This window comes from Lissotriton helveticus, chromosome 7 (assembly GCF_964261635.1).
Source record: "Lissotriton helveticus chromosome 7, aLisHel1.1, whole genome shotgun sequence".
NCBI classification, from domain to species: Eukaryota; Metazoa; Chordata; class Amphibia; order Caudata; family Salamandridae; genus Lissotriton; species Lissotriton helveticus.
The window spans coordinates 572,077,796-572,102,222 of NC_136068.1; the positions used below are offsets into that span (position 1 = coordinate 572,077,796).

At 47.4% G+C, this 24,427-nt stretch overlaps 1 protein-coding gene across 1 annotated transcript in view; it reads left to right on the forward strand.

The window, feature by feature from the left end:
• TGFB1I1 (transforming growth factor beta 1 induced transcript 1) overlaps positions 1 to 24,427 on the forward strand; it is a 179,241-nt gene that overhangs the window by 75,579 nt on the left and 79,235 nt on the right. Inside the window, exon 2 of the mRNA XM_078652690.1 lies at positions 6,243 to 6,427. Within this exon, the coding sequence (XP_078508816.1) occupies positions 6,243 to 6,427 (185 nt within the window). The remainder of the gene's footprint in view (positions 1 to 6,242; positions 6,428 to 24,427) is intronic.

A 24,427-nucleotide genomic window follows, 5' to 3' on the forward strand; every position in this document is an offset into this window, starting at 1 on the left:
GAAAAGAAGGAGAGGGTTTCTATAAAAGAGGCATGTTTTCTTAACTTCACTCTGGCAAAATATGGAAGTGTTACCATGTCAAATTGTGCAAGGATTCCTTCACAATGGTGACCCACACCTGAATATAAATAAGTGAGGCCACTTTTGCTTAGGCCCTGTTGCCCCTGCTTAATCTGCATTTATTAATGGGCTGGCCCTGCGACAGACAGGGAATGACACCTCCACCCCGCAAAGGCCCATCTGCCTCTGGAAAGGTTCCACAAGCCTCCACTGTGCCGCTGGCGGCATCTGAACAGCACAGACACAGCCCAAATTGGCCTCCACGCTGGGCAAAAAAGCAGTCCATTGCTGCAACTCAGCAGATACCAACCCATCACATCACCCATTGCCCACCTTACCATTCCAACTCTGCGGGACACAACCCAAGGGATGCACTGGTGCCATCTTCCTTTGAATTTCACCATCACAGACCACTCCATGGAAAAAGAACCTCAGGCCTAAGAGCTCTGGCTGATATGTGGCTGCCCATGTCTCTCGCTGGGAGACATAGTTGATGGACTGCAGCTTGGCACTTGATTCCCATGCCGGCACCCACTTTACGCCCCTTTCAACAAGTGTTTCTCTTTTACCAGCCTCTACCACTCATTGACTTGAGATTTATCACCCACATTTTGGTTCAGCCCAGTGGAGTATTTATCTGTTACCCAATGTTACTCCCAGTTCTTCTTGAGCGCTTGCTTTGCCCTTTATAGCTTTAGCCCTATTTTCTCCCGCCTATATGTCTCTATTTAATTTGCTCATGCTGTACAGGGTTATCAGATCTAACCCTGACCTTTGACCTTGGGAATTTCTTGGTAAACGGAAGAGGCAAAACCTACCCACGCATTCACTACTATTTACGCAGTACACTGTTCACTATATTGTATTCCAAAATGTAATCTCATGGATGGCTGGAACAGTATTTTCCAATCTGTACTAAGACGGACCATTAACCCCTTCATGCTGATGACGGTCCCCGTCCGTCATGCATCACAGTGGACGTGTGCTGATGACGGCTGGGGGCCGCCATGATCCCGCCCACTCATTAAAACGGCCGCACAGGCGCAGAATCGCGGCCGCGCCCAAGGGGTTAAACAAAAAAATAATACTTTTTTTTACGTGGTTACGGAAATCAAAGTCTATTGATTTACCAACAGCTATGGAACTTTGGAGATTAAGCCTGTTGGCTGTAGCATAACATTATGCGTAAAGTTCGAATGAAGGACCTCAATGCCAGGCTCTTCGACTGAACTGCAGAACCCGCCCCCAGCCCCTTGAGACCCTAACGGGTGATCAGCCATGCTTTATAAGAACCCTGATTGATTGATTGATTGATTGATGAGCCGATCTTCTGACCAATATCAAACAATTCGTAAGGACAGATGATTTCGACATAGAAACATTCTGTGGTTAAATTATACTTTCAGTGACCTTTACTTCCTTATTTCTTTACTAGTTCAAAACACCTAAGCGCCTGTAAATCTTGAAAACAAACATTCTCTTCAGTGGCAAACGCAGGGATCGCCACGGGCGGCAAAAGGTCTAGCTACGCTACTGATCCTCTTCAATCTTATGTCGGATCCAAGGCACACAGGCACAGCGGTGTGCGCTCCATTGATGACTAAACACACAGGCAGAGCAGTTCAGCTGCAGTAATTGTTTAATTCAACTAGCCACTCCAGGCTTATGTCGGGCACTTCCAATATAGGCGATAACTCTAATTCGGTGGAGTGCATCCGTGCTGCTATCGCATGCAGGTGACTATGCGCCACCAAACACTTTTTTGCATCCATTCTCTCTATGCAGTAAATCACAATGTATCCTAATCAACATAGAAGAAGGGCATAGTGCAAGTGAAGGAAGGTTTTGTTGATGATGGAGTCTGCCTGGTGTGACATTTCAACTGATTCTGTGAGGATTCGCAGGAGGCTTTGGAGTCGGGTGGTTGCCATTTACTAGTGGGCGGTCGTTTGTAACAGGTAAGAGTAGGGTGACCATGCATCCCGGATTTGCTGGGACAGTCCCAGTTTTTCACGAGCTTTCCTGGCAGATTTTGGGAAATTTAGCTCATGTCCCGGTTTTAAGAGAGGGTCGACTGAAAAGAGTGAGAGGTGTGATTTTCTGTTTTCTATAGCAGGGATAGTTAGCAGCTGTTATAAGAAAGCAATTTAATTTACAGGCATGATACTGGCTTTAAAAATCACATTTTATTTATTTTCTTAGTGCTTCTTCTGTAATTTTATGTAAAATTGGAGTACTTCTTTTTTTTGCTAAATGTCTGGGCGTTTGGTTTTAAAAATCTGGTCACCCTGGGTAATAGGGATGCCTCAGTGCCGACGGCAACGCCTCCGAGAGGCTTGAGGGAGGTACAGGGCAATCCAACGTCTTTTTAATTCAAACTCAATGAAGAAAACCTGCCCAAAAGAGGGGGGTTTCTCTCTGCTATCATTCAAAAGGTGGCTAGAAGAATGGGGTTTCATGAAAATACCTTCGCTCCTGGATTCCCTAGGACAGTTGCAGGCCTGAGCGGCTGGGGTGCTGGCCTGTGTACCCCCACCTAAGGTCGGAGCTACCCTCACCTGGACTGTGGTCTCCAGAGGTGGAGTTACCCCATTAAAGGCCATTTTAGTATTGCATCGGTTGAAGGAAGGTGCCCTGAAGCCTGTTGGCCCATCAGGCTGGCAGCCAGTGTAGGTTAAGTCATCACTGACTGCTTTTGAATCACCCGTAAGTTAACCCATTACTGTGTTTGATAAAGCTTTGATTTAATTTCCACCCATCAAAAAACATTGTCCTGCCTCTCGTGTTGTTTGGTCGCCATGTGCAAACCCCCACTCTGCAAGCTTTCAGGAAGAGCCTCAAGACCTGACTCTTTGGATGAGACGAAGCTGCGTGAAACCCTCCTCCCCCCACCCCCAGCGCCTTGAGACCCTCGCGGGTGAGTAGCGCGCTTCACAAATCCCTGATTGATTGATTGATGTGTGATACATCTTCATGCAAGTTTTAGTGAGTGTGAATTTCTCACAGTTACATTTCTTTCTGCCACAATAGCATTGGGAGCTATAGTCAACCATTGATGCCAGGGACGTAACATCTGTGGGGCCCGGATAACCGCGCCCCAGCAATATGGCGGCCGAGGGGCTGGGGCTTGTGAAAGCATGCTAGAGCCTTGCCAGGCTTTCTGTTCATCTCACTTGGAACACATTTAGTTGCTGTTGCTAGGCAGTGTGACACAGGAAGGGTGGGGGTTGGAGGTGTTGCTTAACCATTGGGCCTACTCCCCGTGGGGGTTCTCATTGTGGTGGGCAGTCATCTTTTTAGTAAGGTCGGTTGTTTAAGAGGAGTGGGAATGTTTCCTCATTGTCACTTGAGGTACAACATATGCACACGAAATGCAGACTCTGTACTTTTGCCACTTTACTGACTAACCTTTGATTGCTTTTAAGAGTAAAGGCTAAAAATCACAAACTGAAACTTGTATTTATACGTTGTATATTGTTGGCACGTTGCCCATTGTCCTGTGACACACCATTAGTCCGTCCTGGCTTTTCAGTCAACACAATGGTGCATTCTGGGACTTTTCGTTTTTTTCCGAATTTTTAATCTGTGTTCAACTATTATAAGCAAGTGAATTTTTTTATTCACATCATGTTTGAAAACTAGCACGGACAATGCCATATGTTATGATTTTTTGAATAGTGTTTTTTACAAAACAAATATATTTAGTTCAGATTTTTTCTGTAATTAAAACAATTTTTTGCTAAAGTTCACTAACTGCTAAGACAGGTAGGTCAGGGGTAGCCGCAGTGCAAGCTTTTAAACACAACACAACACAAGCACGTTGTAATATTGGGAGTGTGAGTGGGTGAGAGTTTACAAAAGTGTGCGAGAAAGTAAGAGAGTGTGTGAGAGAAGGTATGTGCGAAAGAGCGCAAGTGTGAGAGAGTGAGAGACAGTGAGTGTATGTGAGAGTATGTGTGAGGTTATGAGGGCTTGTGCCTGTGTAATGCTTGCAAGTGTGCTGCTGGCTTGGTGTACTAAAGGAAATACTTGACTTGTCGGGGGGGGAGGGGGCACTCATGACATATAGTGAGGGGTATTATCCACGGCGAAGGCCAGATGCTGGCATATTGCAGGTGTTTGTTGGCATACGGGGGTACCAATGGGGAAATGATGGTGCTGACGTATTAGCAGGGTCGGATTGGTAACGCGGGCACTCGGGAAATGACCGAAGGGCCGGTAGCCGAGTTCTAGCTGTAGGCTGCTTTTTTGGGCAGCCTGGTGGCTGTCTGTGCTGTTAGGATGCAGCCAGCGGCCCAGTGGGTGCCTGAGTGGCCTTTCTAGAGGCAGATGGGCGGAGGTATCACTCCCTTTCTCTCGCTGGGCCGACCCATTAATGTATGCTGATTGAGCAAGGGGTAGGGGGCCTGAGCAGAAGTGGTCTCACTTGCATTCATGTGTGGCTCAGCAGTGTGAACTAATCTGTGCATTTCTTTTTATCTAAGTGAAGTTAATAAAACATGCCCTCCACCCCCTTTCTTTTCATAAAACTTCGCTGAAGCAGTGTTTTGCGAGAAGGTAATATGCAAATGTGGCCCACTTTTACTGGTGTGCCCGGGCCGATTTTTGATCCCCATCCAACCCTGCGTATTAGAGGTAATTTTTGATCTGGTAAATGGTAGCCATGGTATTGGAGTACCCAGGGCTGTAAGTGGGCCGGGTCTCACCGGTGCTGAGCACCGGCAGTTTTTTAAAGGGGACCTCGAAACAGGTCTCTATCGGGCTCTGTTCTGTGCCTAGGCACAGGCGGACCGTGTTTTCCCATACTGCAGTGACAGCAGGCACATCGATGTGTGCGTGCTCACACTGCTCACTTCTCACTAGTGGAGAAGATAAGTCATGACGTCATGCCAGGTGAGCGTTGTAGGGGAAGGGAAATCCTTTAAAGAGAGTCATTTTCTCTCTGGATTTCCCTTCCATTATTGAAACTCAGGAGCAGCAACATTGTCGTGGCCTCACCAGGGCTTTAAGTGGAAGCTTTTTCAATATTATCTACAAGCCATAGTTGCTGCTTATTTATCTTATGCAACTAACAACCAAAGCCAATAGTCCTGGCTTGTTGTAGGTATGATGCTACTTGTTGTATCATATATCTGGATTCAATGACAGAAATTGCAAAATACAAGTCAGGCGGCACACTATGCTAAGCACAGATTTTTAGCTTATGTGTTTTTAAGCCACTACTTTAATTACATTGGCCACGCCCCTTTGAGAGACCCCCTCGTTTTTTCATCCCACTTAAAGGCCTGGGAGTACCCATGTCACAATGCTGGCCCTTGAATATAGATAGTAATTTTTGGGGGTGACCACAAAATATGGTTGAGGTAGCCATTGCAAAATTCTTCGACTGGCATATTGTTTGTAATTATTGGCATAAGGAGGGCACCCATGGCATAAAGGAGCTAACCATTAAAACATACTGGCACTGGCATATTGGAGATAATTCCTGACATATGGGATGAACCCATAGCAAATTTTGAAAAAAAATAGGATCAGGTCCTTTTTAGCATAGTTATTGGAAAGTTTGAGCTAAAACATGGACTATTTGATCCTATTTGTTCCAGAAATTTCTTGGGGGTGAAATGTCTGGCTTCCTCGCTTCACTCGCTCATCGGAATTTGGGGCAAATATTACACCTCACCAATTTCAAAGATCAGCAGTCACCATTGGTGAGCTGAATTGGCAGGTACCACACTGGGCAGTGTAAGCGCAGAGTGGCAACTGTGTGTGCAGGGTGGACAGGAGCAGAGCTCTGGCAATGAAATAAACAGAATTGTCCAATATTACCATTCATAACATTGCTTACATTTCACAAGTGTATAAGCCTACAGCACTCTAAAATAATAATTTTGGAACCCTGAGTCCCAATACAGTTGCCATTACTTCTTGGTGGGCACTGCATGCTCTGATGACCACTTGTTATGTTGGGTGAAGTAAACCCGCTGAAGATACGGGCAATTGTGGCTCAGTTACACACTGTCGGAGAGTCTGCCATGCTTCTGTGTGCAAAGTCTCAGGTGTAGCCGGCACTTACTGATGGGTCAGATCCTCAGTGACTGACGGTTCGCTGAGTGGGCCGCAGTGGTGCGTCGGGGCAGGATTGTCCGACAGTCCTTGTCATTCCTCTATTCCTTTCTCCCCAGATGCACTGCTGGCGGATCTCGAGAACACCACTTCGCATGTGTCCAAGCGGCCTGTGCTCCTCACTGACTCACCCAATGGCTCCCACGTGGACATCAGTCACATCAACCAAGTTTCCCACACAAATGGCGTGAGGAAGGACAACATGGAGCAGAGGCCGCTCCCTCCGCCCTACAGTGCCCCACAGGTAAGACAACTGTTCACATAACTCGATAAAACAAACATGGCCTTCTGGGGGAATTTTGGTGCCCTAGGTTTGGTGCATGATATTTTGCTCTGCTTTTTTATGTGAGCCACATCAGACCTGCTGCAAAACACTGTAAAGCTACATGTTAGTTGTGCCATCAGGTGGCACCACAGGTAGCTTCATCGTGGCCTATCTATAAGACTTCCGTTGAAGCTTGCTCCTACATCAGGCTCTAAGGCTGTAATAGAATGAAATGCAGAGAGCTCCATTGAAGACAATGTAGTGGATTAGGGCTGGTAATGGCTGGTTAAGGCCTTCTGTTCCAGCATTCCAATGTGTGCCTTTCTGTTTCTCCTTGTTCGTTCTAGAAAATTCTATACTGAGTGGGTGGAATGTTCTACTAGCCTTATAGGGCCATATGTATCAAACTCTGATTTTGCGATTCTCAAATTGCGATTTTTTGCGAATCGCTATTTGAGAATCGCCAAACGTTTTGTATATAAGATTTGCAAATAGTTTTGCGAAGTCTACATATTCCTTAATTGCGAATTGCATATTGCGATTCACAATTAGGGAATACCTCCCCGTTCAGTCCTGTGGGCCTAGAGGCCCATAGGAATGAATGGAAAGACATTCTCAATTTGCGATTCTCAATTAGAGAATCGCAAATTGAGAATGCAATTTCAAGGGTGTCAGGGTGTCAAAAGGACACCCTGTTGCACCCCTGAATTGTGCATGTGTGCACATGTGGCACACATACATGCCCTAAGGGCGTTTAAGGGCTTAAGGGCAATTGGGATCCAAGACTCTGCGCTGGCCCTCCTCACCTCTTTCCTGACAGGGAGAGAACACAGGGTCTGCTGGGATAACCTTAAGTCAGACAAATTTCATCTTCCTTGCGAAGTCTCTCAGGGCTCGGCACTGTCATCCACATTATTTAAAATCTATGTCACTCCACTGGCTCTACTAGTCAAGCACCATGGCTTTCTGCTCGTGTCATCTGCTGATGACACACAAATTGTAATCTCTATATCTTCCCCAGATAATTTGCCCTTGGCCAGGTTTCATAGTTGTATGGTACACATTATTCAATGGATGCACCTTAACTACTTAAAATTGATCACTCAAAAGACAGAGGTCATGGAATTTGGCTCTGGCCCTCACATCTGGAATTCTGATTGGTGGCCGGGAGAAGCAGGAGCCTGCCAACTGCCTGTGTCTAAAATGAGAAACCTGGGTGTGATGTTTGACACCCAGCTCAGTTTTATGGGGCAGATAAACCAGGTCACTTCGGCCTGTTAGTTCACTCTGAGAATTCTGCGGAAGATTTTACCTTATCTCCCTGTAGACCTACGGAAAACAGTTGTCATGGCATTCATTCTGTCTCGGATTGATTATTGCAATGCTCTCTATCTTGGTTTGAAAAATAGACAATTGAACAAGTTGCAATCCCTACAGAATGCGGCAGCACGGACCCTATTGAATCTCCCTAAATATATCCATATATCTGGGGCTATTAGAAAACGTCATTGGCTCCCAGTTAAGGAGCGAGTTGAATTTAAAGCGTTATGCTTGGTACATAAAACCTTACATGGAGGTGGACCCATAGAATATTGTAAATTATTTCAAAGGTATATTCCTGGTTGCTTCCTGCACTCAACAAAGCAAGCACTCGTTAGGACTCCAAGAATCAAGAAAATAAAGTGGGATGGCAGAAGCCTCTCCTATCTAGCTCCTAAACTATGGAATACGCTACCATTGAAAACCTGGCTTTTTCCTGCTGCGTAACCATTTCCTCCCCTGCCTTTCATATCTCTGCTATTCTAGCGCCAAGATGCCTCGGCAATAGAGCGCTTTATAAACTTTCATTCATTCATTCATTCAAAGGCCAGAGTTTTAAACGTCAGTTTGGAAGGGATTCTGGTTCAGGCTCGTGGGCTCATGTACACGCTTATTCATGCCAACCATTGTCGACTTGTGCTTTGAACTCCTTATGGTGTCCTGCCTTAAAGCTTGGTGATCTGTCTCAACACCTTAGTACCACCTTCAAATGCTGGGAACAGCGTCTTCTGCTCAGGTTCATGCTCATCCTTGCAGCCCGTGTAGCATCATATGCCCCGGTAAATCTTTCCTGCATCATTATCATACTTCAGGGACTATTTCCAATGACCAGGTTCAGATTCACACCCTGTCTACAGCCTCACACCAGACACATGCTCGCATACACGCACACGCACACCAGTCTGTGCTGCCCATCACCCTCACTCACCCGGCCCGTAGTGGTGGCCATGTCTACTTCAGAGCTCCTGGCTCTCACTAGTGACCTGCTGCCAGTCTGGGGGAAAGGAGACGGGAACCAGTAGTTCTAGTTCTCAGCGACACATGTCACGGTGCTGCTCGTGACATGGACGTCAACTCAGCAAATCACCAGGACTAGCGGAAGTGACTTCACTTGCCTTGAAACCCTGATAACTTCCCACCCTAGCATGCCAACAGTCCCCTATGTTCTGCTGAGAGTTTAAGAGAATAGATAGGATTGCAAATTACAGAAAGAATTCAGGGCTTTAAGATAGAACCTCGATGGCGCCTTCCTGCTAATGCCTCTTGGCTCTGGAGACCAGGGGAGGCAAAGGCAGTGATAGGTATACAAAGGGGAAGGCAGAGGTATACAAAGGGCTTGCCAGAGGTTGTCAAGCCTACCTCTGCTCACCACTGATTTACTAAATGGATTCTGCTCTAGGCTCAAGTGGGCCTGTCAGATTTTTTGGTGTGGCTCAGGTCAAAGTCTTTATGCGGGGCCTCACTTTGTTTTTTATACAAGAAACAACCTTTGAATAAAAAAAAAAAAAGAGGCCAGTAGCCTCCTCATTGTAGACTTACAAAGACAAGGCTTGCTAAGCCCAGGGCTGGGGCAGCGTCAACATCCGGTCCAGATTCAGCTGTGAGGACTGCAGAGGCAGCAGGTGGTAGGCGAGAACAGAGGCAGGGTGTTTGTTGAATGGAAGTGTATGCTTTATGTTGTTATGGGCCTCCCCTTCTGCCCTCATTGACTGAGCCTTCCAGGATCTCAGGTTCAACCAATGAGGGGTAGGGGGGTCCAGGTGATTTACCAGTGTTGGGTCAAAGACATTTATCACATGAAGTGCTGGCTAAACAATCTGCCGGTCCCTTCCCTTGTCCACTTAGATCAGACGTCTTCAAACGTTCTTGCTCCGGGCCCCCCTAAGAATTTTTTTTTAAGTCAGGCCCCCCTCCAAAACTTTACGGCAAGGATTGGGTGAGCGGGAGGGAAAAGGCTGAGTGCAGGGTGCATGGCTTATGAGATCATTTCAGGAGTACTTTTACTATTTCTCATAAACCACACTAAGAGCCTGATTGCGACTTTTGGCGCTGCAGCACCAGGTTTGTCCCGCCGCCGCACCACCAAAGCCGTGGTCAGGCCGCCCGGCAGATTACAAGTGTAACTCGTACCTGATGAGCATTGATGTTCCCACGGCTGTGACCTGATAATGGGCAGCTCAATAGGAACGCCAAAAACCGTTCCTGCACGGCATGGAATGAAAAGTTCATGGGGGCGTGGCTAAGCACGCATCGGGAATGGACGCCTTGGGGTAGAGCTCCGCTCTGAGCTCCCCTTCCCGGCGCATTTCTCCGGAGAACCACAGCCTGCAGCCGGCAGAAAACCGCCGGCGCTGCTGCAGGACCCTGCCCCTGAGCACCCAGCCGACTTTGGGCGAGATCGGCACACTTCAAGCGCACCGGAGATTCAGCGGCGCTGGGACCGCGCGCGTCGCTTCGAACCTTGGGAGACGCCCAGGAAAGACCGAGGCTCCGGCGGGCGCAGAGGGCCTGAAACTGCGGCCTACGTGCGCGGAGACCACACGGAGCTGCGGAGCGGAGGCGGGCCGCGGCGCCCGGCCTGGCCCAATCGAAGGTCCTGCTGGCTGTGTGCTGCGAGCCCAAGCGCCTGACCAGCGGCACAGCTGCGCACGACCGGATGGGGCGAATTGGACCTACATGACCTGGAGGTAGGGGAAGCGGAACTGACCCGCCGACAGCGGGGGCCTACTCCTGCCCGCCAGGTGTGCCAGACGCCTTGACCCCCCACCGTGTGGTTGACAGTGCTGGAGTCCGGCACACGACCGACCGGAGGACTCGGCCGGACTGTAAAAGCACCTACTGCCTCGCACCCACTTACTGGCGGGAAGCGGCGGGACCACTCTGGCTGGGGACATACAGCGCCCACAACGCCACGTGCGGGACGCGGTGGTCCGCGTGGCCCGCCACCGTGCCTGACCAGCTGCAGAGGGTCACGCGCTGGCTCTGTGCTACCTCCAACCACGGACACACCGTCCTAGCGGACGACGAACACTGCACTCTGCCGACACGTGGACAACGGAAAAGGTGCATACCCGCCTGCAGGCCGCGAACGTTGAGGGATAGTCAGGTGCCCAGCCACCTGACAGCCACACACACAGGCTGGTCCTTTGGGGGTGCGGCGCGCTGCTGGAAAGGAATCGACGCTGTGGCGCAGATGTCTAACGGACCGAGGACACGAACCGTGACCGGCAACGCGAACTCGAAGGGCAAGATGGACAAATCCGGGAAGGGCAATGACCCGGACCAAACGGCGACGAAGCTGGACACCATGCTGGCAGCGATGGAGAGGCTCGAAGAGTCAATACACCTCACCCGCACCTCCCTGGCCACCAAAATTGACAGCGTAGTCATCGACCTAACGCACCTACGGGCGGACCATAAAAAATTGGCGGAACGCACTACGGCCCTGGAGGGTACCATACAGACGCTACAGCCTCAAGCCGACCAGTCACACAAGCAAATACAGGATTTATTGAACAGGTTGGAGTTCTTGGAGGACAGAGCCGAGGACGCAGAAGGCAGGACCCCCAGAAACAACGTGCGCTTGGTTGGGGTCCCAGAGAAATGGGAAGGGAGGACCCCAGAGGAACACATGGAACAGTGGCTGAAGGGCATACTACCGGAGGGATCGCTCTCCCCGCACTTCGTAATTGAGCGCGCTCACCAAACCTCTAACAACCGGCTCCAACCCGAGGCCCATGCTGCTCCGCATTATGAACTACCGAGACCGAGACCTCATATTGCGCGAAACTCGCAAACTTCAGGAGATCCGAATAAAAAATGCGACAATAATGTTCTTTCCGGACTACACTGTACAGGTCCAGCGGCAAAGACATGACTTTCTGGCGGTGACAAAACGACTGAGGCACTGGGCCTACAGTACTCTCTGCTGTTTCCTGCGAAGCTGAGGGTTGTGGCCGGAGAACGGACGCATTTCTTCACAGACCCCATGGCAGTGGAATCTTGGCTGGACAGCGGAGTGGACACGGACCCCAAAATGACTGAGGGTCATGCGCCCCGACGACAATCCGGAGGTAACAGGCGAAGACGTCGACCCCGCCAGAGGTCCCAGACCGGGCCACGAACACCGCTATTACAGACTCGCAAAACGGGATTCATGTAGGAATCGCAATATTTATTGCGATTCCTACAGCTTCCTTATTTGCGATTAGCTAATTGCTAATCGCAAATAAGGAATAACTCCCCATTCATTCCTATGGGCCTAAAGGCCCATAGGAATGAATGGGAAGGCATATCAATGTGCGAATCGCTATTAGCGATTCGCATTTTGATTTTGCGATTTCAAGGGTGCAGGGCTGTCCAATGGACACCCTGTTGCACCCCTGAAATGACATTGGAGGCTGGTGTTACGCACACACATGTCTTTGGGACATGTGTGTGTGTAACATACAACTTAGAAAAATGCACTTAAGTGCATTTTTCTAAGTTTCCGCTATTTACCACGAGGTTTGACTTCGCGGTAAATAGCGGCCCAAATTTGCGAATTCGCAATTTTTAAATGTTTCATGAATTGCATTTAAGGAATATCAAATAGAGATTCCTTAAATGCAATTCCTCGCAAATATGCGATTTCGCAATTAGCGATTTTAATGTAAAAATTGCGCTCGCAAAGGGCCAGATTCGCAGAATCTGGTCCTTTGCGAGCCGATTTTTCTTTCATGAATCTACCTGTTAGACTATTTACTTATTTTCTTTTTAGCCAACTTCTTAACACATGGTGACCTCCCTTCAGGGCACTCCGAATCTTTTTATAGTCCCAATTTAAAGGGCTGTGTGTAAATAAAGACAGCCTGATAATGTGGCAAATGAACAAGGCCGCAGTTCCAGGCCATCTTCATTTGCATGCCCCCCTTGGAAACCATTTACGGACCCCCAGGGGGGCACGCCCCACAGTTTGAAGACCTCTGACTTAGATGAAAACTGCACGTGGACAGGCAGCAGCAGAACATTGCCATAGTCTCTAAATCAGAGGTCTTCAAACTTTTTGATGCCGAGACCCCCTTGTAAAATCTTTTTAGGCGTAAGGACCCCCTTCCGACCAAAGATTCTAGAAACTGGTACTCATCAACAACAACTATCGACAAACATAAATGCGCCTGTTAGACCTCATCACATCCATCCATCCATCCATCATTCATCCACCCACAATTCCACACATCCATCCATCCTTCATCCATCCACCCTTTCCTCCTTCCATCCATACATAATGTAATGTAATAAATAATATAATAATGTAATGTGGCTTCTTATATAGCGCACTAATCACCCCAAAGGGTCTCAAGGCGCTTGCTTTGGGAACCCGTCCTGGTTTTTCCCTGTGAGATAGCCCCAACTGGGCACCCCCAAGGTGAAAGCCAGGCATCCCGCTGCGGGGGGCTGTAGTGGAGATTGAGCAAGCTATTGCCCAGAGTTGCAGAGTGTGAACCCCTGATTTGAGTAGGCACCGAAGCGAGAATTATCGAGTCCGTGGACATTTTGAGCTCAAGACCCTGCCGCGTCTGGAATTGAACCCTGGTCCCGGTCTGACCTCTGCTTCAGGGTCTGCCTCCTCTAACCAGCGAGCCACACTTCATCCATCCTTCATCCATCCATCCTTTCATCCTTCCATCCATTCATCCATCCTTTACCTATCCACCCGTCCATCCATCCACCCATCATTCATCCACCCACCTTTTCACACATCCATCCATGAACCTTTTATCCATCCATACATCCATCCTTCATCCATCCACCCTTTCATCCTCCCATCCATACATCCATCCTTTACCTATCCACCCGTCCATCCATCCACCCATCATTCATCCACCCACCTTTTCACACATCCATCCATCATTCATCCATGCAACCTTTTATCCATCCATCCATACATCCATCCTTCATCCATCCATCCCCCCTTTCATCCTTCCGTCCATACATCCATCCTTCATCCATCCACCCTTTCATTATTCCATCCATATATCCATCCACCCTTTCATCCATACATCCATCCTTCATCCACCCACCCTTTCATCCATCCATCCACCCATCATTCATCCCCCACCTTTTCACACATCCATCCATGCATCCATCATTCATCCATGCAACCTTGTATCCATCCATACATCCATCCACACTTTCATCCTTCCATCCTTACATCCATCCTTCATCCATTCACCCTTTCATCCATCCATTCACCCATCATTCATCCACCCACCTTTTCACAAATCCATCCATCATTCATCCATGCAACCTTTTATCCATCCATACATCCATCATTCATCCATCTACCCTTTCATCCTTCCATCCATACATCCATCCTTCATCCAGCCACCCTTTCATCCATCCATTCACCCATCATTCATCCACTCACCTTTTCACATATCCATCATTCATCCATGCAACCTTTTATCCATCCATACATCCATCCTTCATCCATCCACCCTTTCATCCATCCATCCAGCCACCCATCCTCCATCCACCCACCTTTTCACACATCCATCCATCCTTCATCCATCCATCCACCCTTTCATCTTCACATCCATCTACTCATCATTCATCCACCCACCTTTTCACACATACATCCATCCTTTCATTCTTACATCCATCCATCATCCTTCCTTCCTTCCATCCATCCATCCACCCATCCATCCACCCACCCATTCATCCTTCCATCCATACATACATCCTTCATCCATCCACCCTTTCATCCATCCATCCACCCATCATTCATCCACCCACCTTTTCTGTGCCTCTCTCATGGAGGGGGGGTCAGTATCTCTCTGCGTCTTCTTCCTTCTTCTTCGTCTCTCATGGGAGGGCATCTCTGTGCCTCCCTGCTTGGGGGGGGGGGGGGGCAGACAGGCTTTATAAACATCTTACCGTGAAGAACAGACTCTCAGCCACATTTCTCCTGCACAGGCGCCAGGTATGAGGGCTCGTGGGACTTGAACCAATGATTGTAATGTCCTGCTGTTTACTGTGTGTTTGTAAAGCGCTCTGATACCTACGGGTTAAACTAGCGCTATACAAAACGTTAAAACGTTAAAAATATAAATAAACCCCACAGCTAAATCCATTGAACTCAAAGGGCTACAGCCTCCTCCCCAGCCCCCCCGCCCCCCCAGCTCGTGTATGTGAGCCCGGCTGAAACAGCTTCAGGGACACACACAAAGGCACACCAGAGTACTTCACAGGTCTTCAAATGACCTTTACTTGTTAATGAGGCTTTGATGTTTGCCGTGAGCACCCTCAATCAGCCCGACGCCAGGAACTGCACTCTGACAGAATCTGCGACCCACTTCTCAGGACTCCACGACCCCCCTGGGGGTCGCGCCCCACAGATGGAAGACCCCTGCTCTAAATGCTTAGTGGACATACCGTCAATAACTAAGCAGCATGTGCATCCCAGCTGCGGCAGTGGTGGCTGGCTGGTGGGTGCTAGGTGGGGATCTGCCCTACATGCCCTCAAGGACAAGAGCCATTGATAGGAGGAGGTGAGGAAACAGGGGCATAGCTTGGTCAGTGTGATTGGGGGGTGTGAGCTTTAAATTTTCCAGCAATCACGCTGGCCTATCTTGTTAAAACCAGCGGTAGAAGTGGGCGGGATCAGAGGGGCAGGATGTGTTCATACTGTTTTTAATTTAAGGAAAACAGTTCCCTTACTTTCTGTGAAAAGATAACCGTTAATTCCCAGAGCTGAAATGCTCCAGCTGCAGTGTAAGGCAAGGAGTCTCCTTTGCTGTGAAACCGAGCGAGGGGCAAACAGCTAAACAAGCCTTCTTGCCAGGGTACCTGCTTACCTGAAAGGCATGTAAATGTGCACAACTGGTTAATCTGCAAATTTAAAGGAAGCTCTGAAGCCCTTATTGGCTTTAATTAATGGAATCAACTTACGCTTCCTGATGACACAGATTTATTCTTTTTGAGCTGTATTATAAATGATTAACCAGCAGAAAAGTCAAGTGTGTGCTTTTTAAAAGGCGGTAACACAGCGCTTGTGCTGCAGGGGCCTGTGTTACGCTCCTAACTATTCTGGACTGTTCCAATCAGGATTCAATTCCATGGCTCTCTGGTTATAGACACAGACCACTGCAGTGCATTAACTAATAGAGGTTTCATAAAGTATGATAGTGCATTACTCACTGATTCATTTAACTTGCATTTTTAATGCACTCGACTGCTGGTTAAATCACATTATATGAGAAGCAGGACATGAGGGGGGCTCAAGGGACAGTAGAAAGAAAGAGGAGTGCAGATTGTTAGGGGTACTTAAAACGCAATATTTGTTAAACTAATCAGCATTTTGAAGGCTTTCAAAACATAGACGAGAAGAATCCGCATTTTGAAGGCTTTCAAAACAGAGACGAGAGAGTGTGTGTGCTTTTGTCAGTGTTGGCATGTAAAAATCCCAAGTGAAATCCGACAAACACTTCACATTACCCGACTGAAAGCCCTAGTACCCAACTAATTACTACAGAATACATTTTTAAGGGGCTGTAACACCCCAAATACCCCCCTGGATCTATGCCCCTGTGAGCGAATACCCATTATGTTGCAAACATGGCAGTGACGATGACTCACAGTATCCGGCACTGTACTGAGAAAAATGTGGGATGACAACAAGAGAAGATGTGAACTATTTTAAGCAGTCTTTTTGAGGCTGATAAACAAGAAAACATGAGTGTGAGAAACCGCGATAACCAGCTTATTTAAGGGCGTGAATATGAGTCAGAGTGCCCTGAGAATGAGGCAGTCAGAGCAGAGGGAGAATCAAGATGATCAATGAATGATGGATGCCGAACAAAAGGGTCTTGTGCATGTTTGCTATAGTGTTCTGAAGTGGGAAATTTGTAATCCCCAACCACTATGTGAACATATTAAAACTCACATAACCTTAAAAAGGAGGAAAGAGTGACTCAAAAAAGAGACAGAACATATATATTTACTGTTCTGTATGGGCACTAATGGATTTTAAAAGGTGATCAAGGCCCTCATTCCGATTGGGCTGGAGATATCAATGCCGTTGGTATCTGAAATTCCAGAATGGATGTATGTTTGTATGTATATGATATTTCTATTGGGTGAACATAGCCAAAAGTCGACGGAGCACTGTACTAAGCCAAGGACAACCATAAAGTCAACAAGTGTTAGAAGAAGCATCTGTGTTGTGGCATGTTAATGCATTGTTATGTAGAGGTCTTTAAACTGGAGCAGTGCCTAGGTGGTTCTGAAGGATGCAGGGATGTTCTTCCAGGATCAACAGAGAGGGTGTCTGAAAGATAAGCGGGGTTCCATCATGCAGGGGGTGAAGTGATCATATATCTTCAGGCCCTGGAGAAAACGTGCTACAGCATGTTGGATGCCCTTGAGGGGTGCCATTGTGAGGTCTGGGATGTCATGGAGCAAGGCGTTACCATCATCCACATGCAAGAGTTCCAGGGCTTGAACAACAGTTCTGAAGTCACTTTCTGGAAGAAACAGTTTCACTTTCTTTAGAAGAGAAAGCTGGTAACAGACCAACTTTGCTTTACTTAGCAATGTATTCCTTGAAGGCGAGGTTGGTTTCCAGGGTGAATTCAAGTTATTTGGCGTTTGGTGAAAGTTTGGGTTCGAAGCCATAGATTTTCATGTCACTGAGCCAGGTTTGTACTTTTCGTGTTTATTCTCCTTGGCAAATACCAAGAATTCTGTCTTGATTGGCTTGAGCTACAGGTGAAAGCTGAGCATCCAAGTCTGGATGATGTGCAGGTAGTGTTTGAGGTGTTAGATGCCTTATGAAGAGTAGACTTTCAAGTAGAGTTGCGTATCAGTGACATATTGGTGAATCCTGGCGGTGTTATTTGTGAGTAGAGCACCAAGTGGCTCCATGTGGAGGCTGAAGATGAGCGAGGGCAGCATGATCCCTGGGGCAATCCACAGGTGATTAGGATCTTTTGGGTCCTTGAGCTGTACATGTGAATAAACTGGTGTTGGTTGGAAAGGTAGGAGAACCTGTGAAGGACATTGCCGGTGAATCCCAATCGAGACTCCAGGGTGCATAAGAGGGTGGGATAGTCGACTGTGTCGAAGGCTGCTGAGAAGTCCGGTAATATCAGGAGGCAGGGGCCATCTTCATCTCTGGTAGGGATAGCATCCTCAACGATGTGTAAGGTAGTGATCTGTTGGTGCAACATAATCTGAAGCCAGACTGGTAATCATGCAGGAAATTGTTACCATTGATGTGATCTTGAACATACACCGCATTTTCAATTATCTTGCCAATGAATGGTAGGTGAGTGATGGGCTGGTAGTTGACAAGGTCATCAAGGACTGTTGTCCAAAAATAGAAAGTGGAATTTCCGCACACATATAATAATAATATTATTACAATCAGTTCATTCTACAATTTCCATCGATGATCCAGTCAAGAATTAGTTTGAGTCCATGTTGTTTCTTTAGAAAATGTTCTTTATTAAACAGGCTGAATTCAGCCAATCGATAAGATCCACACAGAACAATTAGCCGACGCGTTTCATCCCTATGGGGACTTCTTCAAGGCTCTTATATCAATTCAAGATGAGTATTTTCAAAGAAGTTAATCTATTCACAGGTAAGTCCTGGACACTTTTGGTAACTTGTAATTATAAGCACCAGTGGTAGGATAACCAGTAACGAACGTCCTGACGTCTACCCGGGTTGTGTGCAACGGAGTGATGGGCTGGTAGTTGACAAGGTCATCAAGGTCTAGTGTCTAAGATGCTGAAGATTTCAATATTAACGTATTCTAACATGTGGAAGAGACATAATACAAGATGTGAGAACTGGTGTCTATAAAGATGTATGTAAGAGCTGAAAATAAAGTAAAATCTGTTTTAAAAAAAATCAAAGTCTAGTGTACTTTTCTTTAGGAATAGGAGGATCTGGTCCGTCTTGTGAGCTTCTGAGAATATGCTTTAAAGGAGGGTAGCATGAACAATTCCAGGATGCTGGAATACTGCAGTATTCTGACTGACCCTAAGGGTGCCCTTAGGAAGTAGGGGGGGTAATGTGGGAACCCCTATTACTGCCCTGATTGCTGCAGTAATTTTCCAAGTATCTGCTATTTACCACTCTGAGGTTTTACTCGTTTTTTGGCTGGTAAATGTCCAGGGAGGAGAGTTAGTTGGGCAAATTGTCAGTGTCGCATTCTCAGATCTTTTGTAAATTCTGATTCGATTAGGAATTACTCCAAACTTGTAATAGATCATGACTACAAAAACATATGATACATTTGCCAATTGTACCAGATGTTGAATCTTAAAGCTTTGTTTTGTTACAATTGGGAAAACCTGTCAAGTCCTATCTTTAATTTAAAAACAATGATATAGTAGTTCTCGGGTCCTGCATGGGTAGGTTTTAAGCAAATAAAAATTTTCTGCTCAGTGTTCATGCCAGCGGTGACTGGCTCAGTGACTGGTAGAAGACCTGAGACCTTGGAAGCTATTGGATTGTCCAAATTCTCCTAAGATATTTTGTACAGAGTAACTTACACCAGTGTTTAAGGGGTATTGGGAGAGTGCGCTTTACCTGGGGATTCAAGACCATTAAATCAAGAGATTATTCTGAATTGGACTGGCACAGCACCACCAGAAAATGGAGAACGGGGCCCCAATTGTATGGTACAATACCATAAAGAGTACTTCTTTTTAACAGCAAATAAAACAGATGAAACAAACACATAGAAACATTGTTTTTTACCTGTACCTCAGAATAATAGGTTAGATGGCAAATAGTAACTAAACGATGGGGCCTGTGTAGATCGTACCCAGACCTGAAGCGCACTCCCACCCAAGTTGTTCAGTTAGTTGGCACACAATTTGGAGCCCTTGGGGGAGATGGTGTTCTGGGAGACAGACGTGGTGAGAAGAGGAGCTTAGCGTTTTGAGGTCCCCTGAACTTAACAGATGAGGCCGATGGTTGGATGAGGTTGTGGTTGAAGAAACAAGACATGGCAGTCAGTGAGCTGGTGGCTCTGGGGGGTGAGTGGCAGCGGACTGGGCAGGATGGTAACTGTTAGGTATCTATGAAACATGAAAGGATGCAAAGGGCACAAAAAAACGATGGCGGCAGGAGTGTCCAGAAGAGTATACAACCAGAATATCAAAAGATATTGTGATCTAAATATAAGCTTATAGGTAAGAAAGTATAAGTAACTGTATAGCAGCAGGAACTGTCTGCTCCCAAATGTTTCAATGCAGACCGTTGCTGACCTCGAGCCGTCCCTTGAAGTCATCAACTACAGTGTACAACCGGTTGTGCACAATGGGAAATGGCCACCCATGGTAGGTTGTGCATTGGACGAGGCTGAAGACCAGGCCCTGCAGCCAACACCCACTGCACACAGATGAAATCTTGCACATTGGGGATTTATCACCTGTGGACTGTTGGGAGTCCAATCTGGTTTTTGGCCAAGCCTTGCGGGCAGTATTCACTCTGCAATGTCAAAGGCTGCACAGATGAGGTTGGCTTCTTGTGGGGGGTCGGGCTCATGGCCCGGCTGTATGGCAGGTCCTACAGCCAGCCTCCATTGATCTCAGCTGATGATTGGCTGTCAGCAGAGGGTTTTCCATGTGCTCTGTTCAAAGGCCAGAACCTGCACGACCCCTGCTTTACAGAGCCAACGGCTGTGCATAGCAGGCGCGCAACACCCATTGGGCTCACGGGGCTTCAGCCCCCCCCCCCCGTCCTCCCCTCCCATCGTGTGTGTCCGCCCGGGCAGAGACGGCTTCGCTGGCTGGCGAGCATCTAATTGAAGCTGCACTGAGTACTTAACAGGTCTTTAAAAGACCATTTACTTAGGCTTTAAGGTTTTGTTGTGTTTTCACCCCTTCTTGCGGCCACTCTATGGTTGTAAGAATTAGCCCTCCAGAAATATTTTTCAGTCCCCCCCCCCCCCCCCCCCCCCCCGGAAATTTGGCTCTAGTTGCCCACCTGGTTCACAGTGTGGGTTGGTTGCTCTCAATGGGTTGGGCACAGAACCTGACCATGCAACATATCTCAGCTGTGCATAACAGATGATAGAGTGTCTGCAACACTGGTTGATGTCATCAGTGATATTGTCAGTGATGACATCAGTGGTATCATTTATGATGGCATTTCAAAGGTCATCAATGTTGTAATCAATGATGCCATTCAAAATGTAATGAGCGATGTCTTATGTGAGGTTATAAACGGTGCATGATAGGGGCATTAGTTAATGTTTGCTAACCTAACCATAACTGGCAAATGTCAGTGTTTTTCCAAACTTTAGCTATGTTTTTTTCAGTGTATATCAGAGTGTATTTTAGATAGTTTTAGGTTCTTATAGACAAAGCTAACCAAACCAGCACTATAACCTTTGTTTTTTCAGTGAAAGAAATATATAAACACGCACATAATAGTTAATCTGTATGTCATAATGTTTTTGCACATCAAGTTCTGTTCTGTTTCTGTGTTCTTGGTGTGCCTCTAAGGGTGGACATTCTATGCCCTACTCGCAGTGGTGGCTGGCAGGGAACCAGGGCGGGGAGTTCTGACTCCTCCGCTCCAAAGTGCCTGGAATGGCACCGAAGTACAGGAGGATGCTTCCTCGTCGGTTCACTCTGGGTCGCGGACTGATACCCACAGACCCAGAGCACACTTGCCTGACCTGAGCAGGAGTGAATGCCTGGCCCATTCAGCAGCACAGTGGCATCTCAGACAGGTGGGACATAATTCCCAGGCCCTATCAAAGGCAGAATGGTGCTTGCAAGCTGGCTGTAGGGGCCTGAAGTTCTCAGGAACCAAGCCACCCCTCCACTCCTAGGCCTCCTGCTGATCCCTGGGTGCTGGGCAGGAGGTGAAGTAACATGAACCAAGGGTCATGAGACTGGCAGATGACAGCCACTCTAACCCCTGCGGTCTCTCACACCTCCCACAGTCTGGGGAACCCTTGTGGAGACCATTGGCCCCACCCACAAACTGGATCCATGCCGCAACAAGGATGAGCCAGACTCTTGCTGACTCCAAACTGCACTCGCCTCCCTGGCTTACCTGTGTGTCCCCCCCCTTGTAGTAAGTATACTTGTAAAGCGCACTGTTACTCCATCTCGGAGTGTCCTGGTGCTGTATACCGCTGAGGAACCCGTCCTGGCTTTCCCTGTGAGATGGTCCCTCCTGGGCACCTCCAAGGTGAAGCCAGGCATCCCCGGCGCTGATGGGGCCGTTGTGGAGATTAAGCAAGCTATTGCCCAGAGTTGCAGAGTGGGACCCATGGTTAGCGTAGGCACCTCGGCGAGAATTATCGAGTCCGCGGACATTGACCCAAACCCTGCCGCATCGGGAATTGAACCCTGGTCCCGGGCCGATCTCTGCTTCAGGGTCTGCCGCTTCTAACCAGTGAGCCACTTTAGCACTGGTGGCGCCTGGTGTGACAATCGTTTTTGGTGCACCCATACCCAATGACTGTCTCCTCAGATTCTCTCACTACCACCCGGCTAAAGTGCCACTCACCTTTCCAATAATAAGTTATTACTAAACACAGTGCTCCCCCTGAGTTCAGCGCCCCCTCCACGAGCAGCGCCCAGTGCGGCCACACCAGTCGCCCTGCTTCTACACAGCGGGACTGCAGGGATCACAGCACCAGGCAGAGACTGCTCCCCGCCAGAGGATGCCGCCTGGAGATGTGCTGGAAGCCTGACGTGGTATTTTCTCCACCTTGGAAGACACAGGTGCAATACTAATCTCTCTAGCCATATCTTCATAGGTGAACACTTTCAGCATCTTAAAATAAATCCTTCTTCTGATCCTTTTATTTTTTAAGGCTTCTCTTAATGTCTTGAGCTCTGTGGCTATGGTTATGCCGTGTTTGGCGCATTTAACCTGTGTTGGTTTTTAGCCATCAGAAGACGTTGTGCTGAGGTTTTTTCAACTCACACTTACATTAGTAAAAGTGAACTCTATGCTCTAGAATGCAGGGTTGTTGTCTAACAAGCCAAGACTGTGACATGAGGCCGCCTGGCAGCTGTAACTACAGTCTGTAAACATCATGGATCATACTCCCTATAGACGGGCGCTACATCTTGCAGCTATTTTGTGTGGCTTGCATTTAATCATGCTTTTATTGTATTGTATTGTATTGTAATTGCATTTATATAGCGCTTACCACCCCTGACGACCCGTAAACGCGCTTTTTCGGCATGTAGCGGAACCCATAAAGGTTTAGTATAGTGAAATATGAAAGTAATTTGAGTGGTGGATATAGCACAACATGACGAGAATGACTCAAAACACTATAACAACGCTGTTAACCCCTTGTGTGCGGTGCGAATTTTCGCGCTGTGTTGGCGTTTTACTAAGTGGGCGGGATTCGGATGGCCGGGGGCCGACCTGCGCACACGCCCACCGTGATGCGTGACGGCTCCCAGCTGTCACGAGCATGCAAGTGGTTAAGACAAATGCGTTTTACATTTGTGCATGTCTCATCAACATTTCCTGGCATATGTAACGCTTTATCTCGGGAAAACATGTGTTTAGTATCTCTGTATGAATGCTGTAATTGTTCTAATTGCCTCCTAATGGGAGTTGGCAGTTTCTGTGGTTTTGCCTTCTGTCCATAATAATCTACTCCGAGGATAACAGAGCAGTTATCACTGTTGGCTGCTCACTCCCGCCTCCCTCAGTAAAACAGCTTCAGAGGCCTTTATCAGTGAGCACAGAGCTGGTCTTGCCTCCAGAGTCTTCAGAGATGGGTGGAAAAGGCTTTAAATTGAAATGAGGGCTTACTTTGATGGGAAGTGGCATTGGGTTGATTAGAGGGACCTCCCTTAATAATCCACATTTGTAAGGCGCAAACAATCACCCGTAAGGGTCTCTAGGCGCGGGAGGCCTTCGGGAAGATTAAGCTAGCTATTGCCCAGAGTCACATGGTGCTGGGCTAATCTGCCGCCGGCACCAGGGATCGAACCGTGATCCCCGCATTCCGGAGTCAGTTGCCCTGGCCGCGGTGCCACACCTCTTCCTTAGAAATGCTTGGTCCTACCAGGCCGTCTTCTAGCACCTGGTCTGCCTAACCGTAGTCCAAGATTAGATTCTTCAGGAACAGGGGCCTGAATGTTATGGCTTTTACTCATCAGACCTGCAATAGATATTGCAATAAACTGCAGTATGTGCATTCCATATGTTTTATGTTCTCAGCTAAAAAGCCAAACAATATGGCAAACACATACATATTTAAAAAATATAAACAATATCTACTAACATTACTTTGCTTCTTCAAATTTAAATTCTGAAGTTTAATATGAATCTAAAAATGCATCAACAAAAAGCAGTTCTTTGTGAGCCATTCCTTGAGATCACCAATGAAGACCAACATAGGATGTCACTGAAAGTGATGGCGCGTGATTACCAGCTCGGTTTACCATACTCACCTGGGCCCATAAATAATCACATCTTGAACCGGTAATCCAGCTTAATTTCCTGCCTATCAGAATTTTATTCACTTTTAGGACTTATACCTGTACATCATGACTTACCAATCCTTGCCACCTGTGCTCTAAGTCCTAAGGATCAAGGGAGTTAGCATAATAGGTAGAGAATAACATTTACCTTCATAAATAACCACAGACTTGGGCAAGTTTTAAAAGC